The 25,504-nt window shown below is 30.5% G+C and overlaps 1 protein-coding gene across 2 annotated transcripts in view; it reads right to left on the minus strand.

The window, feature by feature from the left end:
• Positions 1–25,504, minus strand: part of LOC130671455 (probable muscarinic acetylcholine receptor gar-1) — a 90,899-nt gene that overhangs the window by 11,059 nt on the left and 54,336 nt on the right. For both annotated transcript variants that reach the window (XM_057475354.1, XM_057475353.1), the window contains exon 3: positions 525–709. In XM_057475354.1, the coding sequence (XP_057331337.1) occupies positions 525–709 (185 nt within the window). The remainder of the gene's footprint in view (positions 1–524; positions 710–25,504) is intronic.

Genomic DNA, 25,504 nt, shown 5'->3' on the forward strand with positions numbered 1-25,504 from the left:
ACACGTCGTAACCCACAGTCAAGGTCATTTGAAATTTTAACTGAAATTGGTTTGTGAACTCGCTTTCTTACGTTTGAAATATTGAAAGCTAAAAAAATTTTCGAGTATTTTGTAAATTAGTTCAAAAATCAAACTTACAATACAATTTTAGGGGAGTGTTGGTAAGTTTTTGATGACTCCTGTGAAGTTTTTTTCTGGATTACGTTTAAAAATTAGACTATCAATACTCAAAAAATTACAAAAAAAATTTTTTTGTGAAAAATCATGTTTGATTTTGCCCCAAGATCTAATGGAACCCCACTTTCCTATATACAAAAATTGATTATGAAATTGCAATTATAAGAGAAACTCACCTTATATGTTATAGCCGACTGTCTGTCAGTCAGCCCTAGAACTTTCCTTTACGAGCTTTTCGACTTTTACAAGAGTAATATTGAGGTCAAAGAGCTAAATTTTACATTTTCAAAAATGGAAAGTTCTAGGTGCAGCTCACAAAAGATATAAACGTTTTAGAATTTTTTTACCTGCATATGATGAATTTGTGATGTTGGTGATATTATTCCAAAACCAATCTGGAAATAGTTCACTGTATTCCCCGTTGAACCGAGAGTCATTGGAATCTAACCAAGTACCATTTAATTGGATACATTCAGCACTCATATGATCTGATATATATCGACATATTTGTTTTGGTTGTTTTTGAAATCGTCTGAAATGAAAAAAAAAAAAAAAAAATTGAAAGATAAATAATAACAAAAGAAAAACATATTTTGTCTAGGTTCATTTACGCTTTAGCAATATTTCAAGTTGCAAAGTAAACGTTGATAGTACTCTTCTCTTTGAGCTCATTGCGATGATATTGCAACTCGAAAGTTAGTTATGACTTACGCGATATATATATATCTATATATATATATTTCTACCACAAGTGGAACAGAATGAAGAGAAACGAAAGTGAGATTAGGGAGAAAATACCAACCCCAATGTATATTCCCCATTTTCCCAAGTGACAGCAACCTCTTCATAAATCTGATACTATAGTATAACCTATGTTCCATAATGGAACGACGGTATATTGAGTCAAAGAAATGAATGCACCAGTCTCAATACAATGGTTTTGTAATAAGTAAGGCATGAATGGTCTGCTTGTATATATATATATATATGGTAACATATATATGTCACAGTAATACACAATCGAATGATCTTACAATTTTAGCTTTTATATATGATTCATAATCATAATTTATAAATAAATTATAATTGGTTTCATTGTTTTGTAATAAGACGTCTGTGAATTTGACATTTATAAATTACTAAAAGATCTTACTCATTTATCCATGACATTTAAAGAGCTTACCAGTTGTCAGAACCTCACTACCGGTGGATAGGATATTACTGATGTTAGTTGACATCAGTATATTGTAGATAAAATCTTTAATATGTCAGTGAAACTTCAAATTTTCTTCTAATATTTTTATTACTATTGCTATTACTTTATAACCTTAAGAAAAAATACTACCCATACGAAAAAAATATATATCCGGATATATCCGGGCCAATCTGCATATATGAGACATACATTTTTATATATGTCGTTTATATGCAGAATGGCCGGGATATATCCGGGATATATCCGGATATATATTTTTTTCGTATGGGTAATGAACATTATTGGAAAACACTAATGAAAAACTAAAGGTATAGTATTTTCGCGCACTAATGCTTTGGTGTCATTAGTTTGCTTAGTGTAATTAGTACGTTTAGTATTCTTGGTATTTTTAGTGTCATAAGCGTAATCCACTTGTTTTTTAGTATCGACGGTGTAACCCAATAAAAAAATTTTTAATCCAATCATAAATACTTAGACTACTATTTGTACTGATTAATTGATTTATATTAATTTTTTATCGATGAAAAACAATTAATCATTACTAGGACTCGAACCTGGGTACTTCTACCTATCAGTTGAAGCTTGTACCACTCTGCCAATACCATGGACTGGAATAGTTAGGATTATTTCGAAGCTCAATATATTTGTCATAGAAATGTCAATGATCGTAACAATGCAAACGATATTAATCGTGGTAATTGAGCGATTTATAAATTTTTACCGTATTTATATAAAAGATTAATTATAAAATTATTAAGATACAGTTTTTTAACTTCCCGCTAAGAAAATCGAGGATTTTCGAAAAATTCGGGAAGTTATTGCTTTCACCCCGACTTTCGAAAATCGAGTTTTCATTAGATGCTGATGTTTTGAGGTCCTAAGAAAATATTCTGACTATTTTCAGAATGATGTCCGAGTGTCTGTATGGGTATGTGTGTGTGTGAACGGTCTATAACTTTTTAACTAATGAATCGATTTGGATGGTTAAGGCGGCAATTGAAAGAGCTTGTTAGCCATCAACTGTCCTAAAAATTTCAGATCATTTGATCAAGTAGACTCGAAAATATTTGCGAATTACGAAAAAACAAAATTTTTTTTTTTAGTTTTTTATTGATTTCTCAGAAACAAGTTGAACGATCGACTTCAAAATCTAATCAGCTTTAGAACTTAATAAAACGTGTCGATCGCCGCCTTAACCATCTTAATCGGTTAATTTGTTCGAGAGACATCGTTGGAGAAAGAAATGGTAAAAAACGTTTTTATTCGAAAACAATGGCACAGAAAAGTATTCTCGAGCTCGAAGAAAATGTATTCACGCCAATGTTTTCGAGCTCCTTGAGCTCGAAAACGGCGGGAAGTTTTGAGGCAGGCCCGCAGGGTCATCTGACAGACAGATTTTTTTATTTGAAACATGATCAATATACTGATATCACTTTCAACAATGATGTAGATTCACTAATAAGATTACTTATCAATATTATTGAAAGCATGATCGACACTAATCACTTTCAATAGTGATGTTGACTCACTAATCGGATTACTAATGATCACTAATGAAACACTATTCAGCACTAATAATTTTTAATAGTGTTGCTAGATTCACTAGTCGGAGTATTAATGATCAGTGTTCATTACTTTTTTTCCTTAAATTTAGTAGTCAGATATTTGCAAAAGCATTAGAAAAGTTTTTTATTCTAGATGATTCAAACCTGTATTTGAGACTAAAAAGTGATTTATTATTATAAATAAATTTCCTGTTATAAATTTTTTTATTCAAAATGCGAATTTTTTGCACATCTCAAGCGTGAAAGTGCTGAAGGTGCATTATGACCGATCTATTATTTTCGAATCATTCACTCATTAAATGATCTTTACACTCTTTTAATTACACTAAAATGTATACTAATACAAAGACAATTTATCAAAGAATAATTCCGACCCTACATCAAGTCGATAGATTTTTCCATTATTTAAATATACGATAATTAAAAACATAAAACTGATTAATTACAAAAAATTCAGGTGCTGTTTTTATTTTTACTATTGGTATTATTTTTCAAGACAAAAAGGCGGGATATTTAAAAAAAAAATTCAACTGAAAATAAGAAACAAAAAAATTGATATTATGAAATAAAAATAAAATAAAAGTAATGATTAAAATTAAAATGAGCAATTGAGGTGTCCACCTTTTGCATTTTCCAATATTTTTATATGAAGATGAAACTTAATTATAAAAAATTTATAATGAAATTTTTTCTTGTATAAACAAAAAAATATTTATGAATTTCGTTGAAAAAAACGAAACGAAATGAAAAAAATAATTTTCTTTATTAAAAACAAAAATGAGAACTAAAAGAAGAAGGTTTAAAATTGTAATAAGAAAAATTCAACGAATGTCTTTTTTTAGTATTACTACTTGAGCCAAGCACAAAGTCTGAAAATTTTTTAGTGAAAGAAGGTTGAAATAATCGCAAAAGAGATCCTTTAAAAATGAATGAAAATGAAAGGATAGTTTGATATGATGGAAGTAAAGATGAAAAAGATAGCAAGTGTATTCATCATACAGCAGCTATTTCCCGGAAAAATGTAACATGTCGAGAGTACCTCACCAGTAAAGATTGGAGTATATATGAATGCTTGTATGATTCAGATAGTATAGACATATAAGCCTCCAACAGCCGGGGATCATCACTGTAAAATGGTATGAATGTACAGGCAGATAAAGAGATAGAATGGTGGCTGACGTAAACAGAGGGTGCACTAGTAAAAAATCAGAGCGATGAACGGCGAACGAGTGAATGTGGGGAAAAGAGGATTCAAGGGCTGTGGGTGTCAAAACGAATGAGAGAATGTGCAAGGGGCAACAAGTACTCGGCACTGTTCCAACTCACTGTCAATTTTATATACGTCGCATCTATTTCATTTTAAAATTTACTAAACTGTTGCATCTAAACTCTTTTCTATACCAATAAGTAATGTTTTTTTTAAAGCAAGTCATATTTTGGTAATTGTTTAGAATCGGGGCTCACATGTTTTTTAATAAGCAGAAATCATAGTTTAGACAGATTTTTTTTTAATCCAAATTTATCGGCAAGTAGTCATCGGCGGGTTGATGATATATTTGATTTATTACCTATTATACATGCATCAATATTCTATGTGTCTGTACCAAATCGATTTCACGATTATTTTTGAAATTTTTCGTTCAGTGCCACGCTGCACTTTAGAACGTAATTTCCTTATTTTTTTTTCTATGTATTGACTCTTAAGTCAAACACCAAACCTTGAAACATACGTCTATGTGTCATAATAGGTAGTAATTTCGTCCTGAGTACGTTGACGGATTCATCAGCAGAGCTATATTAACGTACTCGTACATTGAACTGCGTCTTATACTAATACGAACAGGGTTAAAACTGTGTAGCGGACTTCGCTCAGCACTATAGTAGTAGAGGGAGGCGGATACCGTCCAGACTACTTGCATCTCAATGTTAAACGAGCTGCTGGAGATTATAAAAGACATGAAATAACAGAAGTATGCCAATTTTCAAGTATTGCAAGAGCTCCAAAATTATTTTAGCCTTTAAATCGACCTTCGAAACTCCACCCTCCATCTTGTGGTGTTATAAAAAGAATTATAATTAATATATGTAAAAATTTTACTTTTGAAAATTTGGAAGCTCTCATGTCATTTTCATCAATTTCTTGCCCTTAAGGTGCAAGGTCTGGATAGATATCTAGTGTTAAAGACAAAATTATACGCAGATAATTTAATCCGCCATGTAACTAAACACTTGGGAAAAAGTTATTTATAGATATTTAAAATATGAGTTCTTGGAACTTTGACAACCGTGATGAGCCCTGATTCCAAGCAATTACTTTTTTTTAAAAGCAAGCCATTTTTTTTAGGGGTGTCCGAATAGTTTTCGAATCGAATAATTCAAAGAATTCGTAAACTTTTGAATTATTCATTTATTTTTTAATTATTCAAAAATTTTCATATTTGTCGATTGGATTTTGAATATTCAATTCGAAGTTTGAATATAATATTTTTATCTTACTTATGTTTAAGTATAAAAAATTTATTACAATAATTTACGAATAACTCAGGTTTTGAATGCTTCGAAAATTTATAAATAATTCGAAAACTGATGAATATATTAAATTATTCATAAATTTATATTGTTTGATTCGGATTTCAAATCGAAAATTATTATTTGTTTTGACACGAATAATTCGTTAGTTAAAATTATTCGTACTCTCTTAAAATGAATCAGTGAAAAGTGCTTCAAATCAGGAAATATTCACTGCGAAACAGTCCCAAGTATATCACTGATTCAATTAGTGATATACTTGAGACTATTTATGCAGTGAATATTCACTGATTGGAGTACTTTTCACTGATTCATTTTAAGATAGTATACCAATTGCATGCCTTGAGCGCGAAGCGCTGAGGCTATGCTCTATACTCGCCTGAAAATGAAAAACTCGATTTTCTTTTATGCTATGGTTATACAAATTGAAAATCATCAAAGAAAGGGAAGTCGTTGACTTCAACTGCAGATGTCCGCGTTTCGAGGTCATAGATACCATTTATGACCATGTTTAACTCCCAAGTGGGCAACATCTTAGTTTTGGCTCGAAAAATCAAAGTGTGCTCAACCTCGGAAAACTAGTTTATAGCTCAGGGACAGGACAAATGAATAATAGCTAGTCCACATATTGAAAGCGATATAAGTCGAGTGAGCCCTTCTATGGGGGAATAAGGCGCAAACGCGCCTTACCATTTATCTCAAAGCGACCTATTTACCAGAACTGGGAACTGGCACTACAAGTGGGTTTTCCTAAGCTCACTTTGTCCAGAGTCTCTTTATTTTCTGAATTGGAATAAGTGATAGACACACAGAGATATGGACTCATGCTGGCTGTAGTTAGACACCACATGTCAATAGGAAACGTTCTTGGAATCACCACCGGTTAACGTCATCCTTGGCCACGTGATCATATTTTTTCGGCTAAGGGCGTCATCTGGGGCCGGAAACGGGAATGAACACAACGCCTGTGTACCTAAAAAGGTGAAAAAACGGCCTCCGTAAAGTCAAGTGAGCATTGAAAGGACTGGTCTCTAATTAGTTCTGTTACATTAATTAATTGACCATATTTGAAGAACTTTCTTACGAATGTGTTTAGACCACACAATAATTCTTGAACAAATCAACGAAATTGAACATTCTTTGCAGAAATCGAAAAAATTTATTAATACTTAAATATAATTGATTTTCAGAATCTAGTACACGGTAAGAAATGCATGGCGTTCAACACCATGCTGGTATGGTCTCAAAACAGATACTAAAATAGTATGTGAAATGATCCAAGACAGTATTGTAACGAGTCCCAGAAGTATGACGTTATTTACACTGTAAAAAATCACCGGGGTAAGTCCAAGCGGTGTAGGTGTTAAAATTATCGGTGTTAAATTTACCCCCGAAAGCGGTGTGAAAATAACGCCGCCACCGGTGTAAATATTCTATACTGGTGTTAAAATATTTTACTTTGTAAATATTTTTACTTACTCGATCACTATACTTGTTAATAAATGATATTTTTTATTAATTTTCATAAAGAACTGACATTTTTTGTGTTTTATAATCTTTAAAATTAATACTCCAAGCGGACGCAATTTACCCCGCTTTTACACCGGCATTAATCCACTTTTACACCTGTTACCCCGCTTTTACACCGGTATTACTCTGCTTTTACACCGGTTACCCCGATTTAACACCGGTATTTTTAACACCGGTGTATTACTTCTCCTACACAGGTGTAATTTCATTTTTACACCGGGCGGAGTTAAAATGAGTCCATTTTTAACACCGCTCTTTTTACAGTGTACTATACTGTATAATACTGGAGCTATTGTATTACTCACATGTATGCATAGCAGGCACGGCGAAACAGCATGGCCCTGAGACCCATATACTACAATGCCGAGAGCACAATGCTACTAGTTTTTCCCGCCATAATTTTTGGCGTGTCAATCAATGTATACTATCGTATTACCGACAAAACTATATAGATGTTGTTAGACTAGGTTTATATGCCAGAAGCATTGTGGATACGCGGTATGGGCCTGACGGCCATACTGGCATTACGGCGTCCGCGACACCTATCGCCAATGTTACTATTCCCGCAATGGTCGAATCATCTATGCATAAAATTTTACAACTTATAAAAATTATCGATACCATACAGTATGGCGTTCACGCCTATACTGGCATAGTGATATCCACAAAATATTTATTACCGTGTAGTTGAGCAGTTTACGAATTATTCAAAAAATAAAATTCAGGAAAAAAATTTTACTCCTGAAATTTCATCAGAAATTATTTTTTTCAAGTGAAAAAAAAAAATTTGTTCTCATATTTAAAATATCGAAACTAAAGTATTAAAAAATAAAATTAAGTATTCAAAAACTAAAATTAAAACTACGTTTTTATTTCGATAAATAACAATATATGTATTAAAGATGAACGATTCTGAGTTGCATTTAAACTTTGAAAGACGGAAATTGATGACCAATAAATTAATTGAGGTTGATTAATTGGGCAAAATACTAAAAGATAAAAAGTTTAAGCGTCGACGCAAGTGTTCAAAGTTCTGACTAGTTTCAAAGTTCGTACCTCAGCGATTTCATTTATTCTTCAAAAGAAAAAAAATTCAACATTTAATAAATAATTACTTCTGAAACAATATTTTTTAGTTTTAAATTACCGTTAAAAAAAAATTTATTCATTTCTATAGATTATATTAATATTTAATATTTATATAACTCGCAATATGTACTTTCGGGTGAAAGATAAATATTTATTCGTTCCAATCAGAAGAAATAAATATTAAAAAAAAAATATTTTATAGAAAAGAATTTTGAAAAATGAACAGGCTATAGTTCAAGTACAAAATTTAATTAAAAATATTTATAATTATTACTGAAAAAATATATAGTGCTATGTTACAAAAAAAATTAGTTAAAACGTTTGAGCCATTTATAAAAATATAATAGAGGCAAAAAATTGATGGAAGCATACAAAGGACGATGATGTCAGGGTCGTTGAATTCAAAGTGTTTAGTTTGTCCACTCTGTGGTCCTTTTATGTCCACCATGTTTACATTTTATTTTTAAATTCCCCTCGAGGAAATTCTTTTTCTCTTCTCTTTTTTAGATATACTATAGATGCAATACGTAACCTATAACCTCAGGCTGATATCAGAGACTGTGGCTGTACAAATCGAGGCCTTTTCCGGTGCAACATCGCTTTCCACCAAAAATTCACAGATAACCTCAGGCGGAATATTTCTCTGAGAGGAAAATGTACTCCAATTCACACGAGACAACGGACTAAAAAAAGTTTAAATTTGAAAAAAGTATTTTGTATTACTCTTTACTCTAGATGTCTTCAATTATAAGTTTTTTTTTTATTATTTTATTTTTCATTTTACAATAAACTTTTTTTTTTTCTATAGGACAAAAGTTGTCACGCAAATGTAACCGAAGAATGAGAAAATTCTCAAGACGTTGATAAATGCAAATGGAATTTGGGAAGTCAAGCAGTCACTTGGATAAGACAACCCTGACTTATCCTTCCTGAACAATGTGTTACTTTAAGTAAAATTGTTTCGTTGGTTATTTATTTATTAAATTCTTCCTCTACTTGTTTTACATTTATTAATGCTAAAATTATACTGTTAAAAACATTCCTTTAAATTCAAAGCAAATTACTTGAAGTTATTGGCAGGTTGAAATCACTCAAAAAAATATACAACATAAATATCATTAAAAATCGACTTATTTCTATACTTCATTTTTACATTACTCTACATTTACAAGCCATAAAAGTTGTAAACATTAAGATCACAATGTGCATGGAGAGAAAGCCATGACAACCGTTTCTAGTGCGCTTATGAAATATCATCACTGTAACGCTATGGTAAAATTATTTGTGATTATGGAACACACGCCTATAATTTCTGGGAAAAGTTCCCATAAAAATAGGAACAATTCTAATAATTATGGTGAAAGTCCCTATATCGTATGGTAATTGAACTATTGCAATGATCACCATACTCATGGAAATAGTTCCCATAGTCACACAGGAATAAATTCTATGTTCACATTAAATGGGTTCCTAGGTGTGTATGGGAATAAACGTCATGTACTATGGTAATCGTTCCCATCGATTATAGTAATGATTCGTATCATATATGGGAATCATTAGCATAATATTACGGTAACGATCACAATGATAGTATGGTAACCATACTATTATGGTAATGATTCCCAAAATATGAGGAATTTCTAAAGATTACAGTAGTACTTACCATAATATTATAGTGACGATTACCATAATATTATGGTCCCTTTTTCCATGGTAAATGGTAACGGTTATCATAGTAGGATATGGTACACTGATAAAAAAGTTGACTTGATTCAAGAGCGAAAATCTTGAACCAAGAATAGCATTTTGAAGAAAACGATTTTCTCGAGTCGAGAGAAAAAATTCTTGAACCAAAAGAAATTTACTTGAATCAAGAAAAATTTCTTGGCTCAAGAATTTTTTCTCTTGACTCAAGAAAATCGTTTTCTTCAAAATGCTGTTCTTGGTTCAAGATTTTTGATCTTGAATCAAGTCAACTTTTATGTCAGTGTACCGATTACTTTGAGAATGATGACCTAATGACACAGGAATTATTATGATAATGTTATAGGAACTATTCCACTGTCGTATGAGAATAAAAGCCATATAGATAAAAATCGTTACCATAATTTGTCTGGACGCCTTTTGTATATTTGATATTTCGAAAAAGCCTGTCCCTATGTGATATGGGAACCATTTGAATTGTTACCGTAAATTTCTTTCCGTATATTTTATTCCATTTCATTTTAATAATTGATTTTTTTACTATCCACAAGTCAATTACTATTAAATTATTTTCTTTTTCAAACTGATAGTTATTTGAAAAATCACGATTTGAATTAAATTTTTTTGAATAGTAAAATTGCATTTCAATTACAAGTTATGTTTAAGTTATGTGAAAAGTCGATATCGAGGTAAAAACTAATAAGTTATATTCATTTTTCATCACAATTATTCTTGAAAATCGAAATAGTATACAGAGTGACAAGGGATGAAACAATGTATGAATGCAAACCAGGGTAAAGTTGTCTGATTGAGCCGAAGGTGAGGACTGAAATCATCTGTACCTGCATTCATGTTTCATCCTGTGTCACTCATTATATTTTTCATAACATTTGCTCGAAACAGAGTTTCAATATTTGAGGTCTGTTGGAATTAGTTAATTTCCGCTTAATGATGAGGAAAGCTATATGCGCTTTTGTAAATCACGAATTATACAATCAAGATAAATTTTATTTACTTGTGAATTAAAAGCTATCAGTTATTTGAATAGTTAGCATATACAATTAGTTACAAGCAATTGACATGCCGTAGGTTGAAATGAACATGATTAGCTTTGACGGGCTAAAATCAAAATTGCATTCACCCTGCTAATTTATTGAATTAGCGATTTAATTGTACGCCACATTTTGTCATGGAACTCCCGTAAAATTAGATTGTTTTGACTGGCTACCCGATCAAAAAAATCCATACGGAAATCTAGCCAAGATTCTTGTGGGTTCCTACATTGCGTTTTCAGATGAATTCCCTTATGGTTTTTATAAGAATATTAATCTTACTTACGGAAAAAAAACTAATGAACACTCATGAACAATATTGAAAATTCATTAGTGTTAATAAGTGACTTATTAGTGATCATAAGTGACCATTTGTACTTCGACTAATAAATCTTGCCACACTATTGAAAGTGGTTAGTTTTGAATATTATTTTATTAGTGTTCATTAGTACTCTGGCTAATGAATCTTGCAACATTGATGAAAGTGATTAGTGTTGTATTTGTGATCATTAGTACACCAAATACTGAGTCTGGTAGCTCTATTAGAAATGATTCGTGTTAAATAGCGTGTTATGAGTAATTATTAGTAGTCTAATTAGTGAATCTTACTATCTTACTGGAAGTGATAAGTGCTGATTAGGGTTCAATAGTATTCATTGGTAATCCGAATAGTCAGTACTACTCTATTGTGAAATTCAAATGAATGACACTAAATGCACTAATTACACTAAACTATTAGTGCGCGTTTCTCATTAGTGCTGATTAGTTTTGTACGGTAAGGGCTAGACATAAAAATTCAGATACCCTCGATCCTATAGGAATCACTTATATAGAAACAGATTCCATATGAATTTCCTGAAAAGAAATCTATTCATCTAAATCCCCATGTCAAGTTCTTGTCTGGGAATCCAGGTACCCACAGTTTTCTATGTAGGTTTCCTATGTGGGAATCCAGATACCCATAGATTCTTATGTAAATCCATACACTTCTATCTTTCTATGGGTTTTTATGCAATCCCACATGCATTTTTTATAGAGATGCGTATATGATTAAACAGTGAAAAAAATAATCGGTAGCAGTTATCGATTGGCATTGGTAGCCGCTACCAATTATTTTTCGGTAACACACGGAGAAAAAAATATTGTTCCTCGAACGATCTAAAGTATAGCAACTCGTAGATCGTTACCACAACAATATGTATACTTATGGTAACAATAACGTATCGTTCCTGTAACTATCTATTAGATAGCTGTGAACCCTATACGACTTTTCGTAGTCGTCACCTGACACGGCACCACCTAACCTATTTAAGCATCTATTTTTGCGTCTATTTTGTGTATCAGATATAATTTTTGCAAGCAGACGCTCAATAAATAAATTATTTTATTTAGTTATCATTTATTTATTAATGATAGAGATTTTAAATGTCTCTTATCATTTGCAACGCACGTGACGTCAGATAGGGCTCAGAACGATACGGTATAGGCCTCAGAGCTACCTACCGTATTGTTGTCAGAACGATACAGTAGATCGTTGCAATAACAGTCTAGTAGATAACTTTTTCGTATTGTTACTGTAACTATACAGTATACTTTTCAGAACAATACTTTTTTCTCCATGCAGCTACCGAAATAATCGGTAACTGTTACTGAATAATCGGTAGCTGTTACCGATTTTTTTTGTATCAGTTACGTACCCTCACACACGCACTCGCACACACACGCGTACGCAGGGAAACACACACGCGCACTCGCGCACGCGCGGACACACTTTTCTCGTTATTCTGCTTTTTATCATTCGAAACCTTTTTTTATTTATTTATTTTTAACGTTATTGATTTTCTGCTGAGAAAATTAAAAGTTTAAAGAAAAGAGAATTTTTTTTTTTAGCCCAATTTTCGAAAATTAAATTATTCAGCATATCGACGTTTCAAAGTCTTTAAAAATTAATCTGACCATTTTCAGAATCACATCCGTATGCGCATATGTGTGTGCGAATGTAATCTTTCCATCATTTTTTAGCAAGTTTGTAAAAATTCAAGTTTCATCGAATGAATAGGTTTTAAAATATTCCAGAAAGAAAATCTATTGGCTTGAAAACAGCGGAAAGTTTTGGGGCTAACCCGCAGGGTCAATCGTTTATCAGATTTTTTTCTACAATTTAATACATAAAGTACAATAGCATTGCGATATATAAAATAGAAAGATTTAAAAGACTTCCTCTTTAGTTTTTTTTTTTTTTTTTTTTTTTTTTTGAGTACATTAACAAATTTTTTATAAATAATATTCAGAAATATTTCCTATTGTTGTTATGTCTACTGTGTAATTCTTACTTTCGTTCAACTGTGGACAATAGACCTCTTCAGTAATACCGAGGACTATTTTTCCTTTTTTTTTTATCCTCTCTTTTACTTCTATCTTTTTACTTGGCTGTCCAACGCGGGGTTCCCTAGAGTTGAGATGAAAGTACGGTATAGTAAACTATAGTTGTAGATGTTCTCTTGCTTGCGGCCTCAATGCAATGCTGTGGCTTGTGGTTTAGTTTACGCGCTAAAGTATAAGAGCCTTGTTGAATATTCTAAATGAAATGTAAGAAGAGTACAGTCATTTTTTTAGATTTATTTTTTTGAGGGAAATTTTTACGATTTTTTTTTTTCATTTAACATTTTAAAAATTAATTTCAAATTTTCATTAAGTAACTTTGCTTTTTTTAACAGTTTTCTATAAAGTTGTGTGAAGTTACAGGTTATTAATCAATCAATAAACTTGCAATTAAAACATTCTCAAGTGGGTTTTTAATTTAAAAACTTTCGAAATTTATAAAATCCTTCTATTAACTTCCCTACTTATATTTATTTTTTTTATTTACTTCAATCCAGAAAAAAAAAATAAAAAATAAATGATTCAAATCTATCGTTTTCATATTTAATAAACTCAATATAAAAATACAGTTTAATGAGGAAAAGTGAAGTGACCTTGACAGGTCCGTTATAAAGCACAACCTCGCCGCTTCGCGTTCGAGGCGTGCAATACATATTATAGGAGGTATCATTTTTAGAAATTCTCTGATAAATTCAATTTATTATAAATTCACTCTGCAACTATTGCGTTTAATTCCCTAACGTGAATTACCTCACTCGAGTATTGAATTTAATAGTTCGCATATGTATCGGATTATCACGTACATTGATGATAAAACAACGATTAATGTCAGCATATCATGAATTCAATCCAAATGATGTATAATATCAAAGATATGTATAGAGAAAAAGGTTAAGTTTAAAGTTGATTTTTCAGAAAAAATTTACTTGTCATTATTTTCCACTATTTCATTTTTAACTTCCCGCTAAGAAAATTGAAAATTTTCAAAAATTCGGGAAGTTATAGATTTCGGTCCGATATTCGAAAATCGAATTTCTATCAGATCTTGACATTTTGAGGTTCTAGGATATTATTCTGACTAATTTCAAAATCATGTATGAGTGTATGTATGCATGTATGTACGTACGTACGTGTGTAAATACCTGTATCTTTTGAACGGGTGAACCGATATCGATCGTCAAGGCGGCATTCGACGCGACTTGTCAATATCGAAAAGCTGTAAGAAATTAAAATCGATCGGTAGGGTGCGTTTGAAGATATTCAAAAAAAAAATTTTTTTCCAAAATGTTTTTTTTTGGGATAACTTTTTAGAATGCTTGATGGATTGATTCCAAAATCAACTGGGCTCTAAAACTTTGTAAGTCGCGTCGAATGCCATCTTAATCTTCAAAATCGGTTCATTCGTTCAAGAGAAACGTTGTCGAAAGAAATAAAAATTTTTTTTTAGTTTGTTTAAAATATCTCAGAAACGACTAGATCAGTCAATTCCAAAATCTGATCAGCCTTAGAACTCGATAAAACGCGTTGATTGCCACCTCAATCGGTCAATTCGATTGCGAGATGTCGTTGGAGAAATAAATGGTAAAAAACGTTTTTTTTTCGAAAACAACGGCATACAAAAGTATTTTCGAGCTCGAAGAGCTCGAAAATGTATTTACAACAATGTTTTCGAGCTCCTTGAGCTCGAAAATAGCGGGAAGTTTTAGGACTGGCCCGCAGGGTCAACCGATAGACCGATTTTTATTCTAGATGCTACATAAATTTTTTATTCCAGTATGAGATTATCGAGATAAAAAAATAAAACTTAGAATTTAGGATAAAATGAATTGAAGAAAAAAAAAAAAAATCAATCGAAAATTTAGCGAAGTATTAAATAAATTACTCGAGTAAAATTTATTTTATTTTAATTTCTAAGCAAAATTCTTAGAGGACCATTTTGCCTCTTTAAATTTTACTTTATTGAAAATCTCAAGGGACATCCCCCCACCCCTCTCATTCCTCTCTCTTTTTGTCTTAATCTAAATAAACAAGAAAGTCTGTTAATGATAATAATTAATTTGAATTGTCTCAAAATTACTCGAGAGTGCCTTGAAATATATGTCAAAGAATATTCTATTTTCAGAATCCAGCAATCATATATTTTTTATCATGAATATAATACCCAAAGGTTATATGGATCGAAATTGAAAGGTCTGACCTTCACAATAGTTCATCCACTTACGTACTAACAGGTGATCGTCCGAGTTATCGCCAGACACATTCATGTGAAGTAGACAATCTTTTTATTTTATCTCTTGTAATTAATCGATAAGCGCTTATTTATTACAAAACTTTATCAATCTACAGACTTCGTTAATGCTTTGGATCTTGTTACTAATAAATTATGAGAATTAAAAATTAGTAAAAGGAGCAAAAAAAAGGTATTGAATAATAAACTTGACTAAGAATATAACTCACAAAAAATCCCATAATTCAGAGAAGATGAATAGCATACCGTTAAAATATAATCAAAAAGGATTCAAGTACATACACTATAAAAAGAGCGGTGTTAAAAATGGACTCAATTCAACACCACGTGATGTTAAAATGAAATAACACCGGTATAATTTAATGATGTTAAAATACTGGCGTTAAATCGGTGTAAAAAAAATCCACATATGGAAATTAGATAAAAAAATGTATTACATAAAAAAAAATAATAAACTTTAATGAATATTATCTGGAGGAAATTTAAATTCCTACGTACGTATTTAAATAATTATTTATGTTATACATAATTTATTTAAAAATTACGCAATTTTACACCCACCATTTCAATTACCAATAATTTAATTAATTAATAAAAACACTGTTGAACTGTAGTAATTGAGTAAGTAAAAATATTCACAAAGTAAAATATTTTCAACACCGAAAAATATTTTAACACCGGGAAATTTTTTTAATACGAATAAAAACTATTTACATTCTTGGCGGTGTTGAAATTTAACACCGAAAATTTTAACACCTACACCACCTGGACTTACCCCGGTTATTTTTACAGTGTAGTTAAAAACCGGAAGTCACGTTATCTAAATTAGAATGTCGGTGAAGACCTTGAGGTTTATTGATTTCTTCCGATAATCTTTTTATATCTAACATAAAATTCAGTGTCGATCTTGCTGATAGTTTGTAGTTTTGTTAACAATTGTTATCATTATTTATTAATTCAGTATTAACTTTGCTCATATTTTCCAATGTTTATTATCTTTTCAATTGAATTCAGTCTCTAAGATAGCTCGTATAGTTCGCATCAATGAATGTCTTTGAACTTCCGAAATTTGTCCGTTCATCATCTAGCGTCAACATTTCATTATTTATTCACCAGTGTATCCGTGCTAGCTGCCGACACTGGTAACATCATCGATCGTTCTCGTTTCCAGTTTCAACCTTCCCACACTACTCTCAAAGCTAGTCGGCTTTTCTCTCTACTCGTGATCTGGAAACACGCGAGAGAGAGAGACTATAACGTGACCTGAAATATCGAATAACGTCGAGCCAACACCGACAATATACTGACAATTAAACAATATATATATTATATATATAGATATTGTAATGATTAAGAAAAAGCTTTCTTAGTTATCATTGATCAATTTTAATTGACTCTCGTGACTGAACTTTATTAAATTGTATCACGGATAAAGTTTCTCTTTCATTTGTTTTATTTTTTTGTCAGGAGTTGAGGATAAAGTGGTTGTATTCTATATATTGAGATTTTTAGTTTCTTTGTTATAAATAAGAGACGAATAATTTTGCAACGATTATTCATCAAACTTTTCAGAGTATCTAGGTAAATGCAACATAAAATATTTTACTGATAATACTGCATCGTTTTTATTTTAAAATCCATCATATACTATGTAGTTATTACTTATTCTTTTGCGGATTTTTTATATTCTAAAAAATGCGATGAATGGTATCTCCAATAAATATAATATAGTATATTGTATGACGAGGGATGTAACAAATCGATTTCAGATCAGGCTGACATCACCCGCAGTTTGAAATCGCGTTTTATCCTGAGTTACACACTATATTTTTCATGATTACCTTCATTGGGACTTAAAGTTTCAGTGTCAGCAGCCAGTCAGAAACAAGTTAATTTAAGACCAATGGCGCGATCAACTATTCGTGTAAGCGTAAATTAGGATTTGCAATTTATAGCTAAGCAGTAACTATGAATACTATTTGTTATTTACACTCATTTTTATAAAACTTAATCACAAAGTCAGAACTGTCATTTACATAAATAATATTAATGGCCTGAAATGACTATTAAACAACCCGACTAGAATTTTTCATAAGGGCCTGACGAGGTCCTTATCGGGTTAACCTTCAAATAAGGTCCCGATCAGGGTATCCTGACGAGGATCCTGATATGGATGTAACGATTAAGACCCATGAGGCACTTATTGGGATTGCCTTATCAGGTCCTTACCAGGATATCCTCATCAAATCCTTATCAGGATTACCTTATTAGTAATTATTTTTACAAAAATATTAAATTGCAAAAAAAAATAAGAGAATTTTAATTCGATCGAGAATGTTATCTATTATATTAAGAGCATTAATTAGAGGAAGTAAACATATTTTTTATTGATGAAAAAATCCCGATGACTACTGGGCTCGAACCTGCGTCCTTCTGATTCAAAGTCCTCGATGCTATCCACTGCACTGACATACATATGTGATCTTGTAAGTGTAAATATAATATTCATTATGATGTCAAAGAATAACTGATGAAGAAGTAAAAAATCTGTGCTGCAATGATTGACGTGATTTTTATATAATATTCTTTTGTACTTTGTTTAATTTTTAGCCTGTAAATGGAATATTTAAAGGGATGGGATAACTTTTTTTTTTAATAAGGATATCCTGACGAGGTCCTGATCAGGAACTTGTCAGGTTGACCCGATGGCAAATAACTTTTTTTTGAATAAAGATATCCTGATGAGGTCCTGATCAGAAACTCGTCAGGTTTGCCCTAATAAGGCAAACCTGATAAGGTCCTTATGGTACTTCAGGCAAATCAGGAAAAAATTCTAGTCGAGAAATGATAAGTATCAGAGTTGAAATTGCGAAAGCCTTCAGTTAGCGGGCAGGAACATTATTTGTTTCTTCCCAAAGAACGAAATCCATATGCTTTTGCCCGCTGACTAACGGCATTCACAATTTACGTGTTTGCTAATATTCGTTCGCGGCATTGGACTGAAATTAGTTTGTTTCGACTGGCTGTAGAGACACTGAAACTTGAAGTTTCACTGCTGGTATTGTGAAAAGAACATTAAAAAACATGAAACCAAGTAACTGCTCCAGGAACATAAATTGTGTATCTAGGAGAAAAATTATAGTTTGCCAATAAAAAATAAACGGAAAAGTTCAGAGAAATGGTGATAATTACTCTCATAATATTAAGAGAAAATTCCTATGTTTATGGAGGGATTACTTCTATACAGTGCTAGAATTATTCCGATCATAATCGAGGCCATTTTCAAATATACTGGAATTGTCCTCATAATATTATAGGAAGAGTTCTTATACCCTACAGTGACCCATAAAAATGGTCATTTTTTTTTTTTTTTTTTAATCACGTACAGAAATTCTGACGTTTCAGACATTTTAAAAACTCTTCAAAAATCAGTATGATTGAAAAATTTTCCATAATCCGTTTCTCTCTTACGGGAAAAAACCGATAAATACTATTGAAAATTCATTAGTGTTGAATATAGTGTTTTATCAGTGATCAATAGTACTAGTGAGTTTAGCAAGACTATTGGAAGTGATTAGTGTTGAATAGTGTTTCATTCGTGATCATTAGTCTGATTAGTAAGTCTTTAGCACTATTAGAAAAAACTAGCTTTGAAATTTCAAATTCAATCACTATATAAGTACAGTGAAAATTAATAAATTGCTCAATCATCTTGATTGATATCATTTGAATTGTCAAGATTATTGAGATTTCTATGATAAACATGGAGACCTTCAAAAAAATTCATCGAGTCCATAGCTTGGCAGAGTAGTGCAAGCTTAAACTGATACACAGAAGGATCCAAGTTCAAGCTCCAGTGATGATGAATAATTTTTCATCGATCAAAAAATTAACAATCATCATTTAATCAGGCCAAATAGTATCCAAGTATATATGATTGGGTCCAAATTTTTTTTATCGGGTTACACCATCGATACTAAGCAATGGTTAGGTTTCCACTATATTTAAATGGTGTATTACCGTACGATGGACGGTGTGGCTCAATAAGTTATAGATCAAATTGAACGGAATATAGTATAGTGCCGGATAGCTCAACTGGTAGAGCACTCGGCGCGATACCAAATTGGTCTGAGTTCGATTCCCAGTTCGGGCTATCTATATTTTTCTCAATTTATCTATAAATTGTCTTATTGAGAAGGTTATTTGCATGTTTGCATGTTTAGGTTTCCACTATATTTAAATCGATACTAAGTAATAAAAGCACTGCAATCATAATGATAAAAAGACTGAGAATACTAAACAAACGCTAAACGCGCGAATTACACGAAACAAACTAATGATCTTGAAGCATTAGTGCGCAAAAATACAAGTGCATTAGTTTTTCATTAGTATTTTTCAATAGTGTTGATTAATATTTTTCTGTAAAAGCCATAAGTGTATAGCCATTGTTCTCGTAATTTGTTTTCATTGTCAATATTCTAAATAAATTATTATCACACAAATGAATTATATTGGTTTTATAAAATTACTATTGTATAATTGAAGTTCAAAAACGCTAAATCAAATTATGTAATTGAGTGACAGATGCCTTTTTTTAATATTAAAAAATTGATTGAAATAAAGATTAAATAAAAAGATAAAAAAGAAAAAAAAAATTTATTTGACTGTTAGAGTTCATCTTGATAGGATTCATCAGGGATTTTCTTCTCAAGCATCTCATCTTACTCCATCTCTTTAGGCTGAGCTAAACATGAACACACACACACACACACACACACACACACACACTTACACACACACATATATATATATATATATATATATATATATATATATATATATATATATATATATATATATATATATATTATATATATATATATATACTCCTCAAGTCAAGCTGTTTCAGCTTTTTTTTATCCTTAACTTTTTACACTGTGATATTTTCATGCAACTACATCTTTCTTGAAAGATCATCAGCGATTTAAATAAGAAAAAATACTGTCTGTAGATCTAATATGGAATTGAAATTCAGTCGAGAGAAATTCAACAAATATCTTAAGAATGTTATTACCCCTTGTGTCATATTCTTTTATTGCGCAATGAAGAAAGGACAATGTTCGTTTCATTTCGCATGTTTATATAGATCACAATTGTCTTCACTCTCTGTCTTTCGTTATTTCCTTCATTTACAGAGTTCATTCTAGACATGTCTTCCGCAATTTTCACGATTTAATATTTTCTTTCGGATGGTAGAAAATAATTTTAGATGAAAAAAAAAATTGAACAAAATTTATAGGAGTGAATAAGCAACAAATTAAATTTAGACGTTAATTAATTTAATTGTTTTATGTAATAATTTAACGTAAGTTTTCTCAGTTAAAATAATTAAATTTTCTTTTGTTTTGAATCCTCTCTCTCCACCTCTTGACCTTTTGAACTCATCAAAAAATTTATCTTCATTTTGTTTTTATAAAAGCAACGATGCATTATGACAGTTGTTAAATTTAATAAACGGTAGTTTTAATTTATTTAATTCACGTATTAAAGGTCAGTAGTTTTCATTTGTTGTCACTTGCAATTAGCCAACATTGTACATCAAAAATATAAACGTTTAATTTCTTAATTAAATTATAACGACATCCATAAACTTTGAATAAATTTTTTTAAGCTTTACAATATAATTAATAAATTTTAATGTAATGCCTGAAAATTGTTTCAGCAGCATCCTAAGATCTCAGAATGTCGTCGTCAGTTGAAAACTAGATTACCGTAGTTCAGACCGTTCAGACTGAAATCTATGATGAAGAACTATAAAAAAATCCTACAAAATATTTTTTGCAACTCATGGTAAGCAAGCACGTCTTTGATTAGTTAAAAATGACAATACAAAAAATAAATATTGCACATAATGTCTACATTGTTCGTGAAAAATATGACAAATCTAGACTTTTTATAAATATATAGATTAGGGTGTTTCAGAAAAAACAAATTTTTTTTTGTTATTCAAAATTTGAAAGTATACCTGGAAATAAAAATTTTGGTGCCAATCCAAGCGATTAACAATAAAATTAAGGTTTGCCTTAATCCATTTTTCTACTTTCTATTTAAATAACATAGGAAAAAATTTTTTTTTTTTTTAGAATTTTCCAACTCAGAATCCAATCAACGGATTTTTATGCGCAATAAAACTTTGTGTAGAAAATTGAACGCTCTACAAAAAAAGTCTCTTATCATTTTTTGATAAATCCCACTGTTAAAAAGTTATTTAAGTTTCAAGTCAAATTTATAGTAAATTTTGAGATCTTTTCAGTTTTCCGGCGAAACTATCAGTCTTATAACAAAATGTCATAGAAACTTTTTTGTAGGTAATTTTATTCCTTACAAATTATTACGAATAAAATTTTTCGAAATTCCGCATTGTTTTCAATTTATTTCCATTTCAATGTCAAGCTCTTAAAATTAATCAGAAATCTTATTTTTTTAAGAGCTTGACATTGAAATGGATATAACTCGAAAACAACGCAGAATTTCAAAAAATTTTATTCCTGATAATTTGTAAGCAATAAAATTATCTACAAAAAAAATCCCTACAATATTTTTTGATAAGACTGATAATTTCGCCGGAAAAATAAAAAAATCTCAAAATTTACTATAAATTTGACTTGAAGCTTAAATAATTTTTGAACAGTGAGATTTATCAAAAAATGATAAGAGACTTTTTTTGTAGAGCGTTCAATTTCCTACAAAAACATTTATTGTGCATAAAAATCCGTTGATTGGTTTATGAGCTGGTAAATTCTAAAAAAAAAAAATTTGTTTTCCCGTGTTATTTAAATGGAAAATAGAAAAATGGATTGCGGCAAACCTTAATATCATTATTAAGAGCTCGGAATGGTACAAAAATTTTTATTTTTAGTTATACTTTCAATTTCTGGATACCATAAAAAAAAACAAATTGTTTTTTTTTTTTTGAAACACCCTAATATAGATATACTGTTTATTGATCACTAATCGATCCAACAGAAAATTCAATGAACAGAGGTCTTAAGTTAGGGCAACAGAAAATCGCAGACTATAGAAAATCATCTTACTGTATTGAATTAAAATATGCAATATACTGTATGAACCTGCCTAGGAACTCTATAGTTTTTACTGAGTATCCTTTATGTTGAAAACAATTCAAAGTATGACGACTAAGTTTCAAAGCTTGGTATAATAATTCCAATACTACACGAGCTTTATGGACAGAAGGGTGATATGGATTATAATTTAAGAGTCTCGCCGAACTCGTCGGTTTTTGATACCAAAATTGAAAAATAAAGATCAATTGCTAAGATTATCGAATGTAATTTATCAAATTCCGTGTCATTGTATGAAATCGTGGGCCAGACTAAACAGTATTTAGGCAGTAGAATTTCTTGACATGAATATTGCTGTAGAAAGAATAATAATAATAATAATAGTAATAATGGTAGTGGTATTGGTAATAGTGATAATAATGATGACAATGGTAATAATGGTGATAGTAATAATAATAACAATAATAATAACAACCGTAACCAAACGGCGTTAACGATGCACTGTTTTTAAACTAGACATAAATTTCGTTTCGATAAAGTAGAATACTGGACAAAGAACGAGTTATATTTAATCGCCAGATAGACGTGTTACAGATAATTAATTACACACACCCAAGTAGTCAAACGATACTATCTTTGTTGCACTAATACAGTAACCAAACTACTTTTTGGAATTAGTGGTTCGATTTGCACTTTGAATTAGTGAATGTTTGCTTATTTTTACTACTTCATGTTGAGAGAGTAGTCTGTAGTAAGTATTTAGATATTTTGTTTCCGAGAAATACTCAGCTGAAAATATCTGATAACTTGACTGTTTAAATAAAAAAAATAGTGTTATGCAAGAACTATTGAAAAAGTGAGACTTGTAAAAATTATTTCCGATTTTGATATTCGTGTCCATATTTATTAATATTTGATAAACCGTTGGTTAATACTGGATAAACTGTTAATTAATATTTCATGATTACGTTCACTAATATTTAATAAACCGTTTTGATAGTTGTTTACTTGGAATCAATCAAAGTAAACCGTTTATCAAATATTGATAAATTTTATAAATATTTGATAAATTCTTCTCTCAGTGTATAGATGTAATATGATTCCTGTTAAAAATTGATTTAAATATATTCATGCACACAGACAATATTTATTTTTTTTTATTGAATTTACATTTTGTAAAACTTGGAAACAATGTTCAATGATATTATTGAACGATCAAATATAGGGAATAACTGTAGAATACAAGTTTACCATAGACTGTCAGAGTTACATTATTTCCGCGGGAAATACAGACACAAATCCCGTGCAGAATTTCTAACGGATCAGAGATTTTACAACATGGATTTCAAATTCGCAATATATCCTATCTGTCTGCTTACATTTTTTTTTTTACAGCAAAAGCACACGCAAATTCAATTGTTCGTAGAAATGGAGACTGAAAAAATATCGCTACTGAGAGTAGTCTCTTTTATAAACTAAAATTAAATTTTCTGTATCTATAATATTCAATAGCAATTTTTAAAAATAAAGTTATATGAATAACCACGGAATCTTTTATCTTCGAATATTGCGGAATGATAAAAAATAAATATATTATTAGTCAACTCAATTTGAAAATCGAAGAAGTATGTTTTGTATAGATTTTTATTAAAATATTCGCTATATTTTGATTAACAATATACACATCGATACTTTTAAATTTATTTTTTGACAATTTTATTTTCGAAATAAAATATAGGGGAGGGTGGGGCAGAGCGGCCCCCCTAAGCCAATTATTATTTTTTGTGGCTTTCAACCATAAGATCACTTTACTTTGGTCCTATTTCGAACAAATTTATGAATTTTGCCAAAATTCTGAAAAAAATTTTTTTTTTTTGTGGGGTAGAGCGGCCCTCCTTCAAAAAGTGATAAAAAAATTTTTTTTTCGTTTTTTTTTTTTTTTTACATTGTTTTAATCATTAAAAATGTATTTCTTTCTCTTGACAACTATTTTTGGTTTTATATTACTCGAAAAAAATTTTTTAAAGTGTAATAAATCGTTCACTCTCGATTACCTTAATTACTAATTGTTATTTAATAAAAAAAAAAATCAATTCTATAGTTTTACTTTATTTCAAAAATTTATCAACTAAAAAAAAAAAATTTTATTTTTATAAATTTTTAGTGACCAAATTTGCCTCTTACATAGAGAAACGGCCGAAAAATATGAAAAAATAATTTTTTCGGAAGTTTCGGCTGGTCCATTTTGCTCCAGGTGTTATGCGTAGGGCTAGAAATGTGGAATTATACTAATTTTTCTATAATTTGACGATAAAAATATGAAAAAATCACTTTTTCTAAATTTTGGGCTTGTCCATTTTGCCCCAAATGTCATGCGTAGGGGTAAAAATGCGCAAACATATCGGATTTATAGTAATTAGTCGAAAAAAAAAAAATTTTTTTTTGATCAAAATTTCAGGGGGGCCGCTCTGCCCCACCCTCCCCTATTTATATTTTTTTTCTACATGGATGAAAATTTAACTTAAGCGAGAAAGAATGTATACTACTAAAAAAAAAAAAAAATAATAATAAATAAATTATGTGAATTGAAACGGATATAATGAAAAGTTTTAAATTAGCTACTAGATAACTTTTTTTTTCTTTATAATAAAATTTCCATGTTTTATACATTGGCTGTCTAGATTTCTGTAGAAATGTAAATGCACAAAATGCGAAGTCATCGACCGTTTTGCAGTGAGAAGAGGCAACAGGCGCGAAATATCTGTGCCAAGTCAGCAGACTTCTCCATTATCTCTATTCATACATATTATTTACACAAGTGATGTTCACTACAATTACACCCGACGTAAAAAAACTTCATCGTTATGGTTATACGTATACATGAATGGAAATAAAAATTTTAGTTTGACCAAAAAAACAAAAAGTAATAC

The sequence above is a fragment of the Microplitis mediator genome, chromosome 7 (assembly GCF_029852145.1).
Source record: "Microplitis mediator isolate UGA2020A chromosome 7, iyMicMedi2.1, whole genome shotgun sequence".
NCBI lineage: Eukaryota > Metazoa > Arthropoda > Insecta > Hymenoptera > Braconidae > Microplitis > Microplitis mediator.